Source organism: Pangasianodon hypophthalmus, chromosome 12 (genome assembly GCF_027358585.1).
Source record: "Pangasianodon hypophthalmus isolate fPanHyp1 chromosome 12, fPanHyp1.pri, whole genome shotgun sequence".
NCBI lineage: Eukaryota > Metazoa > Chordata > Actinopteri > Siluriformes > Pangasiidae > Pangasianodon > Pangasianodon hypophthalmus.
The window spans coordinates 7,791,096-7,808,443 of NC_069721.1; the positions used below are offsets into that span (position 1 = coordinate 7,791,096).

The 17,348-nt window shown below is 38.7% G+C and overlaps 1 protein-coding gene across 3 annotated transcripts in view; it reads left to right on the top strand.

Moving 5' to 3' along the window:
- Positions 1 to 17,348, top strand: part of arid5b (AT-rich interaction domain 5B) — an 85,935-nt gene that overhangs the window by 983 nt on the left and 67,604 nt on the right. For 2 of the 3 annotated variants that reach the window (XM_026915042.3, XM_053238600.1), the window contains one exon: positions 8,974 to 9,208. In XM_026915042.3, the coding sequence (XP_026770843.1) occupies positions 8,974 to 9,208 (235 nt within the window). Of the gene's footprint in view, positions 1 to 258; positions 632 to 8,973; positions 9,209 to 17,348 lie in introns of those variants that run through there. The other variant, XM_053238601.1, reaches the window with a different exon arrangement.

Sequence of the window (17,348 nt, forward strand, 5' to 3'; positions counted from 1 at the left end):
GTCGCGAGCTGATTTCCTTTTCATTCAAGTCATCAGATCATCTGATCATCGCGTTATAACACCCTTCACTTCTGTTATTATAAACCTGTAATAACCTACAGGCTATCACTTCAAGGCTGATAGCATCATTGCATTTGGATTTGGATTGGGAAAGCTCGAGTGGGTCTGGTGCTTGTGTGAAAGAAGTTGTCACCATATCTTTTTTTTTTTTTTTTTTGCATGGCTCATCAGATAAATACACCAGTGCGGAAATTGCGAAAGCTTATGCTATGCTGTTCTCTCTCTCTCTCTCTCTCTCTCTCTCTCTCTCTCTCGATGAGGTAATACAGTATTTCCAGTGCTCTCATAGCCTCCACATATTGTCGATTTAGCAAAAAAAAAAAAAGAGAAAAAAGGAGCATGGGGCAAGAGAAAGCTCTCGGTGTGGTGCCAGAATGCTAGCTTTGCAGGCTTTGTAGCCTGTACCGTGTGTGTGTGTGTGTGTGTGTGTGTGTGTATAAATAGATGGAAGCGTGCAGAAGGAGAGTGGAGGTGAAACCCGTAGCCGTGTATGCAGGAGATGTGCACGCAGACATGATCCCAGTGGGAAATGATGATTAATAATAAAGGCAGACTGATAAAGGCAGCAGTGGTGAGAGATGACATTTATGAAGGTTATTGTTGTCCAGAATGCTGCAGCTTTGCTCAAAAATAAATAAATAAATAAATAAATAAATAGGGGGTGGGGGGGATGTGGGGTGTATATTTGTGCCTGGAATTTAATCCATCATGCATTAAATCTGTTTTTAATATTGCATGTGCTTTATGTTGAGCCCCTGCGCGCGCTGCAGTATGCAACTGTTGTTTATGATGATGATGATGATGTTGTTATTGATGTTATTGATGATGTTGTTGATGTTAAGAAAGACAGCTGCCGGTTTACACAGCTAATATCACTCATGTAATGGAGGTCTAGCCTGTATCTGTTTTTTTTTTTTTTTTCTCCTAGTGTAAATTAGTGAATAATAATAATAATAATTAAAAAACACTCCTCCTTTTGGTTGAACTTTCATTGCATGCTTTCCAACCCCCGAGGAGTATGGTATCGCGTTTCCTTTTTCATAATAAGCAACAGGTTTTTTTTTTTTTTTTCTTGTCGTTAAACGTCAAGGTTGCGGCGCAAACGCGTTGGTGAATGCGCAGGTTACGCAAACGACGCGCTGCGGCGACCTTGAGCGCACGCTGTTTACGCAACGTAACGAGGCGGAATGGAGGTGAAAAAAAAAAAAAAAAACACCATTCGACTTAACGCTCTGTTTGTTCAGTTGATCAGGGACCCTGTCCTCTTTCCAAACAGACACCCCCCCCCCTCCTTTTCCCCCAACACACACACACACACACACACACACACACACACACACACACACACACACACACACACTTCTCTGCCTAGGTTGCCAGATTGGAGAGACTGTTTCCAGCTCAATACACGCTTTAAAACCCAGCCAACTATGTAAACCAGTCCAAACTGTAAACTGTGCCAAATGAATGTTAAACTATGGACACATTGTAGTTATGGCTCACAGAAGTCGGTCTAAGCAGGGTCACCAGGTTTGGATGGACCGTTTCAAGGCAAAAAACACACCAACCTAATTCCCTGTAAATCAGCGCAAATGACGTGCCCAATTATATTTTCACTTATTTTTAACGACAAAATATAACCACCTAGGAGAACAGGAGAACCCACCCAACCCCCACGACTATCTATCTGGCAACTTCCACTGCTCTCCTTCACTTATTAATTCACTCACAGCAAGGTGAACTATTTGCTTTTCAAATTTATTACTCATACATGACTGCCCGCTGATCTTGAGAGGGCAGGCCAGATAGAATTACGAGCCCAAGGACAACGGCTCGACTTTTAGCCGTTTACCAACACGCGATACTGAAACCGATTTCTATCTGCTTGTTCTTAAGAGAAATCAGTCATGTTAAGTCATGTGGCTGGCGTGGCCTGTTTGTTTTAGTTCTAGCATTCAATCCCGATTGTGCAAGGGGAGCAAGGAAAAAAAAAAGTTAAAGGATACTGCTTTGTGCTCGTTGTCCTTTATGTAGTTGTTAAATGAGACGTGCAACATTTAAATAACAATGAGGCGCAGTGTCAGCCCAACCACCTGCAGTAAGATGAGCCTCCTAACGCCTGCACCTTCCCAAGGCCAACATGCTCAGCCCAGTGTCCAATTAAATTGCATTTGCATTCATACAAAGTTACCCATACTCCTTTGCATAAGGTCAAATTGTTTGTGGAAAACAGGAACGGCACTGCAACGGAATTCTCCCTCCTTATTGTTTTGCATTGCCCAGGAACATCTTGTTCTGGAGATGAAGGACAAACAGTGACATTTTAGATACGTCCCTCGTGCGTCTGCTTTTTAGGGCGAGAACTCAATTCCGTCCTGCCACAGTGGAAACGATAACCAGCTTTCCCCTAAAATGACAGCCAGTGTGTTAATGTTCACCGTGTGTGTGTGTGTGTGTGTGTGTGTGTGAGAGAGAGATCAGTTAAACATCTGTGATTACTGGGGCACTGTACTTCCAGATGCATTTTTGTTTCTACACCCAGGTGATGTAATTTCCCCTCTGACTGGAGTTAGTCATTCATTAAAGGACAGCAGTGGTGACTGCAAGCTCTAAGTCTGCAGTATACTATCTCTCTCTCTCTCTCTCTCTCTCTCTCTCTCTCTCTCTGTCTGTCTGGCAGTGAGCCTACAGAATTTAACACTTAGGCCTTGAGCCTAGAGAGGGCAACATTACACTCCGGTTCAGCCATGTGCCGTTCTTATTTTGTGGAACTGACTGCGTGCGCTTTCTGTGTCTTATTCACGAGCTGTTTTGCTTCTCTCATTATTTTCCTCTGTGCCTTTTCATCTATCTGAATTGGATCTCTCCTAAAGCATAAGTTTGTGGCTTTTTGTTGTTGTTTTTAAATGAGGCATGTGTGTGTGTTTCTTTTTTCTTTGTGTTTCTGATTACGCTTCGGAGGAGAATACTTCTAATTTCAAAAGAGGTTTTTTTGGTAGAGTGCACAAGCCTACTCCCACAGCAGGCTTTTCCCCCCCCCTCCCCTGTATTTAATTGGACCCAGTTGTTCTGCAGCTTTGTTGCTCCGTCGCTCATAATATCTGTGTTTTGGCAAGAGAAAAAGCAGCATCGTCGCTGGCAATAGGCTTGAATAGCACTTATGTGACATAAGGGCAGCTCTAAATGGGGTTTGCGCATTATAAATAGGTTCCATATCAAATTCCAGCAAACACCAAGCGAATTCTGCGTCTGCCGTAGTTTGCATAACCACATGCACGTAGACACATGTACACTATGGATTGATAGCGCATGCAGATTTGCATATAATCCCCATCTTGTTCAGGAACTGGATCTAGGGAACGGTGTTCGTGTGCAATAGAGATACTTCTCTCCGCTGTTATTTGGATGACAAAACAGCCGGGCTTGTGAGCGGGGGCTGCTGCAGAGGTGCCGCGTGGCCGAGATCCAAACCCAACTTTTGTGCCTGGCAGAAGTCCAGTGTTTCTGTTTTGGATGCCTGGGACATATTTATAGTTCAAATGAGATCATCAGTCTCTTTCTTTTTTTGTTCCTTCCTCATTCCCACTCCGACACCCCCCCCGCCTCCACTGTCCTCCTCCCCCCTTCCCTTCTTCTCAGAAGGTAACATTTTTCAACATGAGGTTTACACTTCTCGTCAGCTGGAGAATGTGACCCATGTTCGCTTGTTAAATGGCGTGTCTCAGCTAAACCGGCTGAGTTACAGACTTCCTTAGTATAGCTTTCCGTAATGGTGGTTGCGCATTAACCACGGGTTGACTGTAAAAGAAAACATTTTTGCTATCAAGTCTTTACTTGCTGTTTTCTCCCCCTTGGGCAATGAGCGAGTACATTTGCATCACACATCTCTTGTGTTTCATGACAAATAGATTTAATTTGGTTGTGTGGTGTCATCATATTTCACTGCAGGCCATTCTGAGGACTTGCTGTGCATTCTTATCCAAATTCAAACGAATTATGATTTTCAGTTGAGTATTATGTTGAGTGGAATTGGATACAAAACAGTTTTTTTTTTTTTTTTTTTTTTACATATTGTTGTTTTAAGTAGCAGAGTTTTGAAAGGGCTGGCTTGTTTTATAGATGTCAGTGTTTTACGACTGAATTTTACACCACAGCACCGATGAATTTTCTATAACAGCGGCTCTGACAGTAGTGCCGGCTGTAATTCAAATGGCTTATACTAATGCGTTGCTTGTAATATGCTGTCGTTTCTATAGTAACAACTCATTCACTGGGATTTCTGTGATGTGCAATCTACATAATCTAAGGCCAATATTAAAAATGAGTTGGCATTTAAAAGAGAAAAAACACCTAATCATTGACGTGGCAAAGGTTTCCATAAGGAGACATTTATTTAACATGTATGAAAGGAGTCTCCACTGTCAGTGCTTTTTAACAGTTTTTGTGCTTTCTAATTTCTCCCTACCATTGCAAGCTGTGTTTTTTTTTTTTGTCTTATTAAATTCAAGAGAGAGAAAAAAGAGAGGCTCGTAAGGAAACAACTATTTATAGCTGCTATAATTGTGTACTGCTGTAAGTAAGTGATACAGGAACTTGTTTTGCGTTCCTCATTAACATTAAATGTAATCGTGAACAGTTAATAAAGTATGACGTGTTATTCTTTAATTAATGAAAACATTTAATTGTTGGAAAATTGCTATCGTACAAGAGGAATAAAACGTGGAATGAGAAATGTTGTTATCGGAAAGTGATAAACTTTTGAAGTAACAGTAACTCTGCTTCATATTAGGCTGCATTCCACCACCAAGTCATGGATTATTTTCCTATAGGAGCACTCCCTGTCATGTTTTAAGCCTTACGTATTGCACAGGCCGCTTGTTTGCTTTGATATCCCAGTATATTAGCTTTTTTGTTACATTTTAAATATGTTGAATTGATTAACTTAAGGGTGAGATCAATTAAGCAGGGAGAAAAAAGTTCATTTAACTTTCAGCTTTACAAAAAACAGCTTCCTCTGAATCCATGAGGCACATTTTTCATGTTCCCGGGTCAATAATTCAATAGGCGTGCAAGCAGGTGGACAAATCTGCAGTGACCTGGGGAATTCCTGGCATGACCTGTCGACTCAGTGGAGTGAGACGCACTCAGTGTGACACTGTCCCAGGGCCTTCGTCCCCTCCCGCCGTTAAAGTCTAATTACAAGGAGCCGATTGTTAGAAGCCCAAACCTAAAACATTGTTAGACCGTTTAATGAACAAAATTAATCATCTTCATAGTCTCGCTCAATAACAGAAGGTAAACAAAACTGAATATCTCTTTCCACTGCGAATGTACGTCATGTTATTAATGACATCATTGTCAATATTGTCAGTGGTTGCCATGGCAGTAATAAAGTTAAGTTGAACGAAGCTCATTGGCATTCTCAGAACTTCAGAACCCCTACGGATCAAATGTTATTCTTTAAACCTTGAAGAATTTTGAGCGAGGACCAATTTGCCCTCCTACAGCTTCAGAAACACTTTGCTTAGACTGCTGATGAAGTACTACTCTCCAAAATTCTTGTTATATTGTAATATCAGTATTTTTATTAATTTATTACTGTTCCTTTCAAATTAGCAGATCAATACATCAATATACTCAAAATCAAAATAATGGATTAGTAGTAATAGTGTATAATTATTACTCTGTCTATCTGTCTACCTAGGCTTTATTGAATTTCTTTAAAAGTGCCTAAAAATAGATAGATAGATAGATAGATAGGTAGATAGATAGATAGATAGATAGATAATCACAGCAAAAAATGTAAATAATATACTTATAGTTCAATAGTAATAAAATGAAACATTTCCAAAATATAAAAACACTAACTAAATCAAGTCAGTATTTGGTTCAGTGTCATGCAGTTTTATAAGAAATTTGGCTCTTAAATATTACATTTCTCTGTAACATTCATTTTTTTTGTAGAATGAAAATTTGACAACCTAAAATTTGCTCTTCAGTAATGACCCAATAATGCTGAAGGCATGAAATAAACATCCAAAACAACATTTGTGTAAAAACTTAGGGTGGCTAAGCCTAGATACTATAGTGCTATAAGTATTATAGATACTGTGGATATACTGTATAGATATGTATATATAGAGAAATAGAGTGTTACACAAGGTGTATTGTGAAACAGATGGATATATATTCTTCTCAAATACTCATTATTTCAATATTTTAAACCAATAAATGAAGGACATGTCTAAATAAGATTTGCAGTCAAAGCCAGAGCTCAGAGTCTGATCTTCAAAGTGGCGAGCTCGGCCACATGATCTCATAGTAAAGTTTGCTGTGTCGCCATTAGGATTAACAGCGTTTGACCCACTTAGCTTTATAGGGGCATGGAAACAGATGCCTTTGCGCTTAAGTGGTTATTGTGCACAGAAGCCTGTGGCTCTCCGCTGCGCCGCAATAACTTTAAGGTGCGTTAACTTTAAGAGCCACCGATTCTGTTTGCAGGAAGAAGCAAAAATGTTGTTTAGACTGCAGCAACATTTGGACGTGCGAGGAGGAACGCTGTCTAAAACTCTTGGAATGCGTATATCTGTCTGCATGGAAAATTAGAGATGTCACTTCATAGCTTGGCTGCTTTTATTAAAAATCATTTTTTGTGCTGTTTGGAGCCCCTGTGCTGTATAAATAAAAAATAATAATAATAAAATAATAATAATAATAATAATAAGAAGAAGAAGAAGAACGACAAAAATAACAATGTACAATTTACTCTGATTTGCATTCTTTGTGTTTTTTTGAAAAAAATGAAACCCAACAGAATAAAAATGATTGAAGCTGTAACCTTTCTTTTTGATATTATTAGATATTATTAATCACGTGATATTTGAGAAATGGGCCAAAATCCACAGATGATCCAAAAACACAAGTAATGAAATATTGCCATATTTAGCCTATATTTTTATGTGTTTGTGTGTGTGTGAGTGTGTGTTTGTGTCTGTATATATAATATAGAACTGAGCAGAATCTTGTCAAAAACGTATACATAGTTCATATGTAATTTATAATCAGTAATATCATGCAAATAAAACAGTGTTAAGTATGTATATGTATTTTGATCTTTTTTTTTTTTGTTTTTTGTTTTTTTTTTGAGTTTTTGTTAAAATTAGTCTCCAGGATTCTGGACAGAATATGAGCGTGGCATTGTAATAGAGAGCTAGGTGTAATGTAAGTTCTGTAATAATCTGTTCGCTAATTGCATTGTTTTATAGGGCGCTTTATATAACGACAGCCAGAATGTCCATATGACTCAGCTTTATTCTTAAGCGTTTTATTCATTTTACTAGGACAATGGGCTCTACTGTTGGAGGGAAAAAGATGTTACACCGGTGTGATGATTCAACAATGCTAAATGCATACGGTTTAATCAGATGTTACTGCCAAGAGAAAGCTAGACTAGAAAGCAGCCATTCTCTGTGATGTGTGTCTGCTTTTATTGGGTCATGGCTCGAAAATGTCACACGGGCAGAAAGAAGTGAGAGACTGCACAGCGTTACTCCTGCATGAGAAAAGGCTATGAGAAAGATCACTGTTCAGAAAAATATAGACACATCTGTTCTTCAGAGCTTGTTGATAGTAGATATATATGGATATTATATTTTAATATCACGAGAAATGCCGTGTTTATCACATTTTATGATACACACAGTATCAGTACTATACACAGTTTCATAACACTGTTGACATGACGATTCTTGTCAATCATTTAAACCGACGTAAACAGAACGATAGGATTGCGTAAACCAGGAAGGAGACGTGTGATGTTCCTTCAGATTTGTCTAAAATTAAAAGACAGGTGTTCGTATGCTGCCACCCAGGAGCACAAACGCCGCCAAAATGCTGTCTATGTGATTTTGAAGTGTCCACAAGGCAAATATTGAAAATATAAGGAATAAACCACAATGTCATGCTGTGATAGAAAAATAATCAGTGAAAGGCTGGTGTGATGTAGCCTGACGTGAAAAGAGGATGGCTGGTATTAGTTATTTTTCCTATAACAACACATCTTGTTTTATTTTTCCTATAATAGCACAAGTGTTTTATTCTTCACATACCAGAACAATTTGCTAATGATTACAATTTTATACTTCTTGTGCATTTATGGTTACATTTAATGCTGTGGAATGTCAGCAAGACAAGATAGTTTACTGTTATTGCTTACATTATAGCAGCTATAAACAGTCTTCTCTTCACGCTCTCTTGAAGATAATGTGACAGTGAAGATAATAATGCTGACACTGGAGACTCCTTCCAGTCTTCCAGTCAAACAGAAAGCTTCACTATATCGCAAGTTTTACTTTGTTAAATAACAACCCCTTTTTAAATCTGTTTATTATTAGATTCAGATTAATCAACATCTTCTGACCAATCAGATTAGCAAATTTGGCAGGTTGTGGTATGTCATATAAATTTATGAGATTATGTATGTTCTATATCCAAGACTTCTCTTTATATAAACATATATAATGTCACCAGTTAGTCCAGCAGTGTAGTGAGCAATTAGCAACGCTGTGGTAGTTTTTGCACTCCAAATTAGGGCATCTTACAAAACAAGTTTCTGGTCCTTTTTTTTATTATTATTATTGTGATCTGTTTGTTTCTTTGCCTCAGCCTTCTTTCAATTAAACTGTTGCATGTTGTTCTGTTCTTGTAATTACGTCACTTTGTGAGCTCAGCCTTGCTGCCTGCAGTGTTCACTCTGGCTGAAGAATCCACACAGTCCTTTTTCCTAGCAAAGTATCCATTTGAATCAAAATTTATGAGAAAGGATTCTTTGGTGCACAGAAATAAACCCACACAATATCTTACGCGCTCTGGCCGCATGTCTACCTGTCTAATGCTGTCTCTGTGCCCGGGCAGGATGAGGTGATCGCCGTGTCAGAGAAGGTCATCGTGAAGTTGGAAGACTTGGTGAAATGGACAGTGTGGGATTCATCATGCTGGAAGAAGGGCCTGCATGCGCTGCCTCTAAAGCCCTCGATGCTCAAAGAGCTGGGCAAGAACGGCCAGAGGGAAAGCCTCTACCGCTACCGAGAGTCCACGCTCAACAGCGGCCTCAACTTCAAGGACGTCCTGAGGGAGAAGGCTGAACTTGGTATGTCTGTTTTGTTTTTTTTTTAAACTTGCTTATATGCAGGGTGAATTGGCTTATTGTGTGTTAAAGTGAACCATAAGGCACAATACGTCCATCGTGTATTGTAAATGGTTCTCTTGCTGGGATGATGATATGGCTGTGTCGGTTATTGAGTTATTTTATCTCATTCCCCTCAAGGCTCTTTTCTAAAAGAAGACTCAGCTCCATTGGCTTTATGACTGTGATTTTCATTCATAAGTGTGTCACGGATTCAAAGGAAGGGCCGCCTGCAAGGCGACGCTTTAGTCACTGTTTACCTTCCAACGGTGGAAAAATGACGCAGTAATCAGGATCTATAGAGTAGACGGGGATCTCTTAATCCCTCAAATATTTGCAGCCTGTTTCAAGTGGGCAGTTAACCCTAGAAGTTGTGTTTGTAGTTAGGCGAAGATTAGGAGCTGTGTGAAAGGTAGCAAGAAAGCACCTGCGAGTGGGATCTTTTTTGTAAACGTGTCCGCTGGCCGTTTACAGCCGTGACGCAGGAGTCTTTCATAGCTGTTGTCTTGGGAAAAAGAGAACAGATAAATTTTAGGAAGGCTGCTAGCTCACTTAACTTTCAGGAAAGCATGTAACTTGGAACATGACATGGTAATGTTAGCTAACTACTTTACCGAAGTTTGAAGGCCCTTGAGACTGGGAGTGCAAAGTACTTGTCTTTCTGGAATCTTTTTTTTATAGTCCTCTGGCAAGACACTGTTTTTAGTAGCATATTAGCGTCCTTTCCTATAGCAGATAAAACCAATTTTTTTAAAGCACCTTTTGCTCATGTGGATGGTCTTACATGGATACCCTTTTACACTTCCCGACCAGTTTATTTCTAAGTCTCAGGGTTAGGGTTAGCTGGATTAGCTGGACTCTGTGGTTCCCTGGATAAGCTAGATTCTGTGGTTTTTACCTAAGAACTGCTGCTATATTCTTAAAGTCTTTCCTGTGCTCATCCCAGGACTCTGATGCACAATACACTCAAACTAAACATCTTTTTAACACACAGTACTGTTTGCCTTTAGTCTTCTACAGCTGTAATGATTTGTCACACAGAAGAAGAGGATGGGCTCTCTTCTGAGTCTGGTTCCTCTCAAAGTTTATTCCTTATGTCGTCTCAGAGAGGTTTTTTTCTTTCCCCTGTCGCCTCTGGCTCGCTGCAGATTTCTGTAAAGCGCCTTGTGTCTATTGTGTCTATTGTTAAAAGCGCTTTACAAATAAATTTGAATTGAGTTGAACCACTATTGCTAGTGGTATAAGTGATGTTAGATTGTGGTGAGGATTTTCAATGGTGTTTACGATTCAAATGCAACAACTATACAAAATGGCACATTCAATCAAAATGGTGTACTAGAAGATACCTTGGGAAAAGAAAATAGCATTTAATTTGTATTTGGAATGTGCCTTTTAAATCAGACACAATGCCACCCTCTCATTAGCATTCCCTCCATTTGTGCTTTCATTCTGTCTGAACAATATCCGAAGTGTTAATTAATTTAGGAGCACACTATTCCCAGAGTAATCGTTCCGAGAAGCAGGAAAACAAACAAAAGAAGAAAAAAAACCCCAAATGAAAGGTTCCTGCTGTATTTATGTCATTGTAACTGCTTGGACATGCATTTATACATTTGTAACATGCCTCAGTTATCACACAGTCCTCCGCTGTCGAGTATAAATGCCACAGCACAAGCTTTATGGCCTTATAAATATGTCATTTTGGCCGCATTCCTGGGCAGCAGATACCTGCTGGAAGCCAAGAAACAGCCCAACAAGAATACCCAGGTCTTTTTTTTGCAAAGAGTCTTATTTTAGCTCAGGGTCTGGTGAGGAGAAATGTCCATTTGGCGTCCAGAACATTTAGGTTTCAGGCAGATTGAAAAGACATCTAAGAGAGCTATACTTACATATTTCCCTATTTAGCAGAGGGGGTAATTAGACAGCAGACGTTGCTTTTTTTTTCGTTGCCAGTTGCAGGAATTTGCATACACTTAGCCTTTTTCTCAGTCCATGGAAGCAAATGTTAAATTGCCCTTGAATCGGCTGATATATTAGATGCCTGCGCTGAGATTAGATAGGAGAATCAATAATGGACGCTTTGTCGCTTAAGCTTACACGAAGGCTACAGCTGTGAACGTGAATCAATAGGAGGGCAACAGAAAAGATCTGCGATTTATTTACTGTCACTCGTCTAACCTTATTACTTTGTGCAGCTTGTGAGCGTACATTTCTCTACTGTTAATAAGTGGCTTTTTAATGACTATATTAGCCTGTTTATGCTGTCAGGATTCTAAATGCAGTTAGTCAGAACGCCTCCAGATTCGCTTGGTAAGCAGAATATTCTGGCAGTGAACCAGGGGCCATCTCTCTCGTTCTGTCTTTCTGTCTCACTCACTCTCTCTCTCTCTCTCTCTCTCTCTCTCTCTCACTTTTCTTTGTTACCCACAGAAAGAAAGGGATCATTCAGCAGGGCAGCCCTTTTCAGTTGCAGAACGCAGCCTTAAAAAGCACCTCTGCTTATGGGAAATAAACCTGTCATTGAGACTGACGCATGAAATGGGCTCAGGTTTATCCTTGGAGTGGGTTTGCTCTTCATGATTTTGTAAATCATGAGGTACAGGAGCAAGCAAGAGACCAGTGATCCAGAGAGTCCTGTGGGATGGAGAGAAAAGATCCTGGAACCAAGTGCTTGAAAAAATACCACAGCAAAGCAGATGAACGTAGGAAAACTGTAGTTTAGCGGCTCCAGCTCTGTGTTGCAGCATTTCCAATCGCAAAAATTCATAGCAGAAGACAGATGTTAACCTCTCTGATCTCTGATTATGATTGACAACAAGGGTTGGTTAAAGGAAAGTCGACAATGAAAACAGAATTTTTAAAAAATGAATGGACATAGAAGCATGTGTTTATTTTATCATTCATTTATCATTTGTTCAGAATCTGTGGCGCTAATCAAACATGGTGACCTGCCATCGAAACAAAACAACCGCTTCAAATAGCATTATTTAGATATTTGAATAATGGTTAGGCATTAAAACGTTAAAACTGTTGCCATTCAGTCAGGTTAGTTGCTTTTGTAAGCAATTGATTATATATTTTGACCCCTGAGGGATCACTTCAGTAACAGGGGGTGTTCACTAAAACTGTGGGAGGGCTGAGAATGTCCACTGTGCGTTACATCAGTTACATAAAAAAAACAGCACCAGAGATATGTGCTTAGCTTCACTGTATGCACTCAAGTACACTGTGCACATTTTGCCCAAAAAACACTAAGCCTTACCCAAATACATTCAACATTTTAACAACAGAATTTCCATATCAGTGTCACAATGTTTTCTTCCTCCAATATCTTTGCTGATCATCTACTTCTGTAAGTCACACCTACAGGCTAGCTGTTGTTGGCACTGAATTAGCAACAGCATCATCACTGCATGTGTAGGATCCCATGTGAAATACATTTATTCATTTATACAGCCTGAATCCTTTTTCATATTTCTGTTTTCTTAGCTTTTTAGTTATACTACGAATGCTGAGTTGGCGTCTTTTGGCCACTTTTTTAAATTCAGTCTTTTTTGTTTTGCCATTTTGAAATGCTGATGTGTGACAACATATAGCATGTGACTGACAATTTAATTACACCGTCATTACAGTCTGAACTATGTGAACCATGCTGTAACATCATGGGTATTTCTGAAAGGGAGCAGACACTTAAAGAACTGTCACTGCATTACTTACTTAGTTATTTACTACGTAATTTTTTTTACTTACGTAATTTTTTCTTATTATTTTTATTTCAATTTTTTTAAAATTGTGTTGCAAGATCCACTAGAATGCAGGTACAGGATCCTGTTCAGTCAGAATAAGTACTGCTTTTATCAGAAAGTCCATTTATCTTTTTGAAGGACGTATTGAATTAGCAACAAATTGTAAGCGGCACAGAATAAACCTGTTCGCCTTTTAATTTGGAAATTGCAGGCAGCAACGAGGCACCTTTAAGATGATGGCTCTTCCATCTGTTTTCTTGGCCGGAGCCTGTTAATGCTGCTTAACGCAGGTAAAGGAAGAAAGGGAGCTGTCGGCAATTGATGTGGAAATTGCCTCGATCATAAGTGAAATAGCGCGACGCTTGCATAGAGAGAGAGGAAAAAACTTTTGACTATAATTGAAGGGCCGGAATAAAAAAGCAATTGTTCACCCAAAGAAATGGGGAGTGTTTAAATAATTAAAAGAGAGGCTCTTTTTTTTTTTTTTTTTTTTTCCAGCGCACAGCCTTGTTCACGGATGACAGCTAGCGGAAGTCTGTGCCAGAAGGTGAATGCGAGAGCGCTCCATTAAAGAAAATGCTCTGTAATATTTGGCAAGAGAGCTCATTTGTGTTCACAGTCAATTTTTCCTCCATGCTTGTTGTCTTCATCCGGCTTTGCTTAGCTTGTCTTATAGATGCCGTGCTCAGATTCAAAGTTATTTCATTATATAAATTAGGTTTTTGAAAAAAATGCTGTATCTTGCCCAGTATTTTTTAAACTCATTTTTGCTGCAGTTTAGTAGTTGCCAACTCCCACTCGATTATCTAGTGATACCCCAATCTCACGCCAGATTCCAAAAAAAGTAAGTGAGACAATTGTAAGACTCCTGAGGGGACAACTCGTCTTTTTTCTGGCTTCTGCTCACCAGACAGCTGAACACACTTGAAGGAGCGTTGTTTTTTTTTTTTTTTTTTTTGGCCTTACTACTGCAGAGGAATAAGCAGAAATATTAATTTGCTCATGCTGGTTATAAGGAGCCTTCTTGTGTTTTGTGCAGTGTGATCATTTAGGCTGCACCAGCTGAATTCTCTATTCTGATTGGTCAGAAGGTGTTGAATATTTTCTATAGCAGCAGCTCTGGCGATAGTTCCAGCTGCAAGGCAAAGGCAAATCACAGGATTGATTATATTAATGCATTTGTTGGTTTCTATAGTAACAGCTAATTCCCAGGGACTTGTATGATGTACTCTCCATCTAAACAGATTTAAAATCCATGAGTATTCATTGATGTGGTGACGTTTTCTGTAGGGAGGTGTTTAGCTCTTTGTGTCAGCGGTAAAGCTGTAACTAAGTTTTCTGACACAGGAAAGTCTTCAGGACAGAAAGCTTTGCGGTTTCTCGGTAACATGACTGTAAGAAGCTGCATTGTATTTATTCCCTTCAAGAGAGAACAAAAGGGAAGCTGGAAAGGGAATGACTGTTTATAGCTGCTATAACAGGAACTTGTTTTGCGTAATTAGACCCGATGACAAAGTACGATGTGTCATTCTTTAATAACTTAAAGTGATTGCAAATTGCTGTGGATAAGAGAAATAAAACATTTCAGGAATATAATCTACTTCAGGGTGGTAACAGTAACTCCGCAAGGCGTCGGGCCGCATCACACCCCCCTGTCATATCATCACACAATGTTTTATTCCTTATATAACATCAATATCAGGATAAGACATTTTTCTTCGGCTAGGGCTTTATCAGGATTCCACATGTGTGTTCTTCCTACAATAGAGCGAAACCTTTAGACAGCTACATCACTGGTTTTTACAGCAAATGATTTGAGCCTTATCTTAATGAGGGACAGAAGGACAGCTAAACAGATTTGGCCACAGCATCAGCACACTTTGTGATAAGTGCTTTAGACCGTCCTTGGATGTATCATTAAAGATGTCCAGTTTCAATCCAATGTTAATTCAAGACCTTCAGAAATCTCCTGCTTATTTCCCTTTACCTTTCCTAATTCTAATTCCACATCTCCAGTGCTTTGATTGATGCGCGAATAAAAATATTCAGTTATTTGACAGAACTCTCCCAGTATAGCATCACATATAATCTGGTACATATAAAGAGTCGAGTACTGACATATACAAAAAAGAGATGGTTGTTTTTTTTTAATTCATTGGATAAAAAAATGAAAAAACATTAATGACTTTCACCGAGGCTGAACACAAAGGCTTTGGGAGGGGGGCAACTTGGAAAATTGATGCATTCTCGATCTTGTAATTAACGTATCTCCCTTCTGGCCTCGTTATATTGCGATGAAGTCGGATTTAGTGTCTTAAGGATATATTTTTTCTCATTAAATCCCCAGACGATAACAGACTCGTTCAGCTCATTATTGCGCATCCGCATGGGATTCAGGTCACAATTCTAACAGGAGGAAGCGTCTGTCTGTCTGTCTGTCTGTGTGAGGCTGCTTTTAAAGAAAACACATCTCCCCACATTGATATCAGCATCACGTCTGGTGTGTTTGCTCTCACATGACTTAAAGCAAATTGTTTTTGGAAGTATGAAAGTAGGTTATAGATGTGGACTATAGATCCATATTGTCATGCGTATAGATAACTTAACCAATCAAAGGAAGATTGTATCACGTGTGTGATAGCCTATGCACGAGGTGTAATCTAACATCAAGGGAAGGATTTTAGAGCTTATTGAGGGTTATTTGATGAAGTAGTTGCATCGTTTAGATGGTTTATGGAGGTCTTTATGTAAAGCAGTAGAGCAGTACATCTGACAAGCCTTCCTTTCTTTTTTTTTTTTTTAAAAGAAGATTGGACATAATTACTCCAGCAGCTGAACAATAGCACTTAATTGTCTGTCTTTAAAGATTATTACTTGTCACACTGTAGGAGATGATCCCAATAAAATATTGGCTGAATTCTTTAACAGACTGTGTGATGTGTTCAGATCATGTATTGAAGACCCTCTAACGATAGACTTGGGAATAAAGAATATTTCTACATTCTGTTTGCGTCATCCATCAGCATGATTCATGCAGAAAATGTGTTGCATAAACAGAAACATTCTAGCCTTCAAGTGAGCTTGAGGTAATAAGAATTTTTTTTTTGTCCATTATTACATTCTGCTCTTACCACTATTATATTTGTAGCTGTCCCGGGTGTTTTGCATAATCTTATGCCTTCCTCCTATTGGTGGCTTTTAGATGAGAGTCGTAGCAGCGGCAACAAATTGAGATTTAAATAAAAAATTTCAAACACTACCAGAAGTTTGTCGCCCGCTGTCTTTGGTTGCAGTGGCACTAAATCAGCGCATCTCAACTCATGACCAAAGAATTATTATACAGTGTGCAATTATTGGTTCTCATTTATCAATTTGTCTGTAAAGTTGTGTGTAAATGTTTGCGTAAAGGTAAAGAGCACAGACAGCTGGTTGAAATGAACAATCAGGGTAAATGTTGAAAATTCAGAATTGGAAGTTATTTTGACTCACTTCTATACCAATAAAACTATTTAATAATATATTATATTAATGATAATACGCAAGCATTAAATCCTCTGTCAGCTGAGGCATTTGTTTACAGCGTACGGCTCTGCGTGGACAGACCGGCCCGTCCTCTTTTGTTTTAATTGAATATTTTTTTGCCTTAATTTATGGGTGTGTGGTTGCTAAATTTCTTTCTTTATTTTTTTATATCCTTTACTTAATGCCAATAAAATGAAAAAGCACTAGCTTTTGGCTTTCACAAAATGTTCTCGATGGTACTCTTAATGACTGACCTAGTGAACTAGCATGAGGATGTGTTTTTGATAGAGACTCAAAACACTTCTATAAGTAGCTCTGGGCATCTGCTAAACGGTGAAAACGTAATAAAAATAAGCTAAACTCGACAGTATATTCCAAATATAAACATAATCCATGCAAATTATATGATTTGAAGTTGATGAAGTTTTTCTTGCCTACTAGTGGAAAATCAGACCTCAGATTTATGTGATTTTATATGGCAATAAATATATATCAATATCAGTATAAAGTATGTGACATTTTTTGACATTTTTTTCTGGCATCATTAGTATGAAATCATAGTGAAATAATTGACTGGAGGTTAAAATGTAGTACTGAAAGTTTCATTGTCCCTTTTTTGTTGTCCTTACATAGAAACATATTGAACATATTGAATGTTTTTATATCATGATATATTGTGTCCCATTAACAATATAATGGTGTTATGTTTTTGTCATTTTGTCCACCCTTGTCTCACATTAGGGAAGAATGTGTTCAACTGGACCACTACTAGTAGTAAAAAATGTATAACATTATAACGTTTGCCAAGTCGCCGCCTGAATTCCATGCTTCTGCTC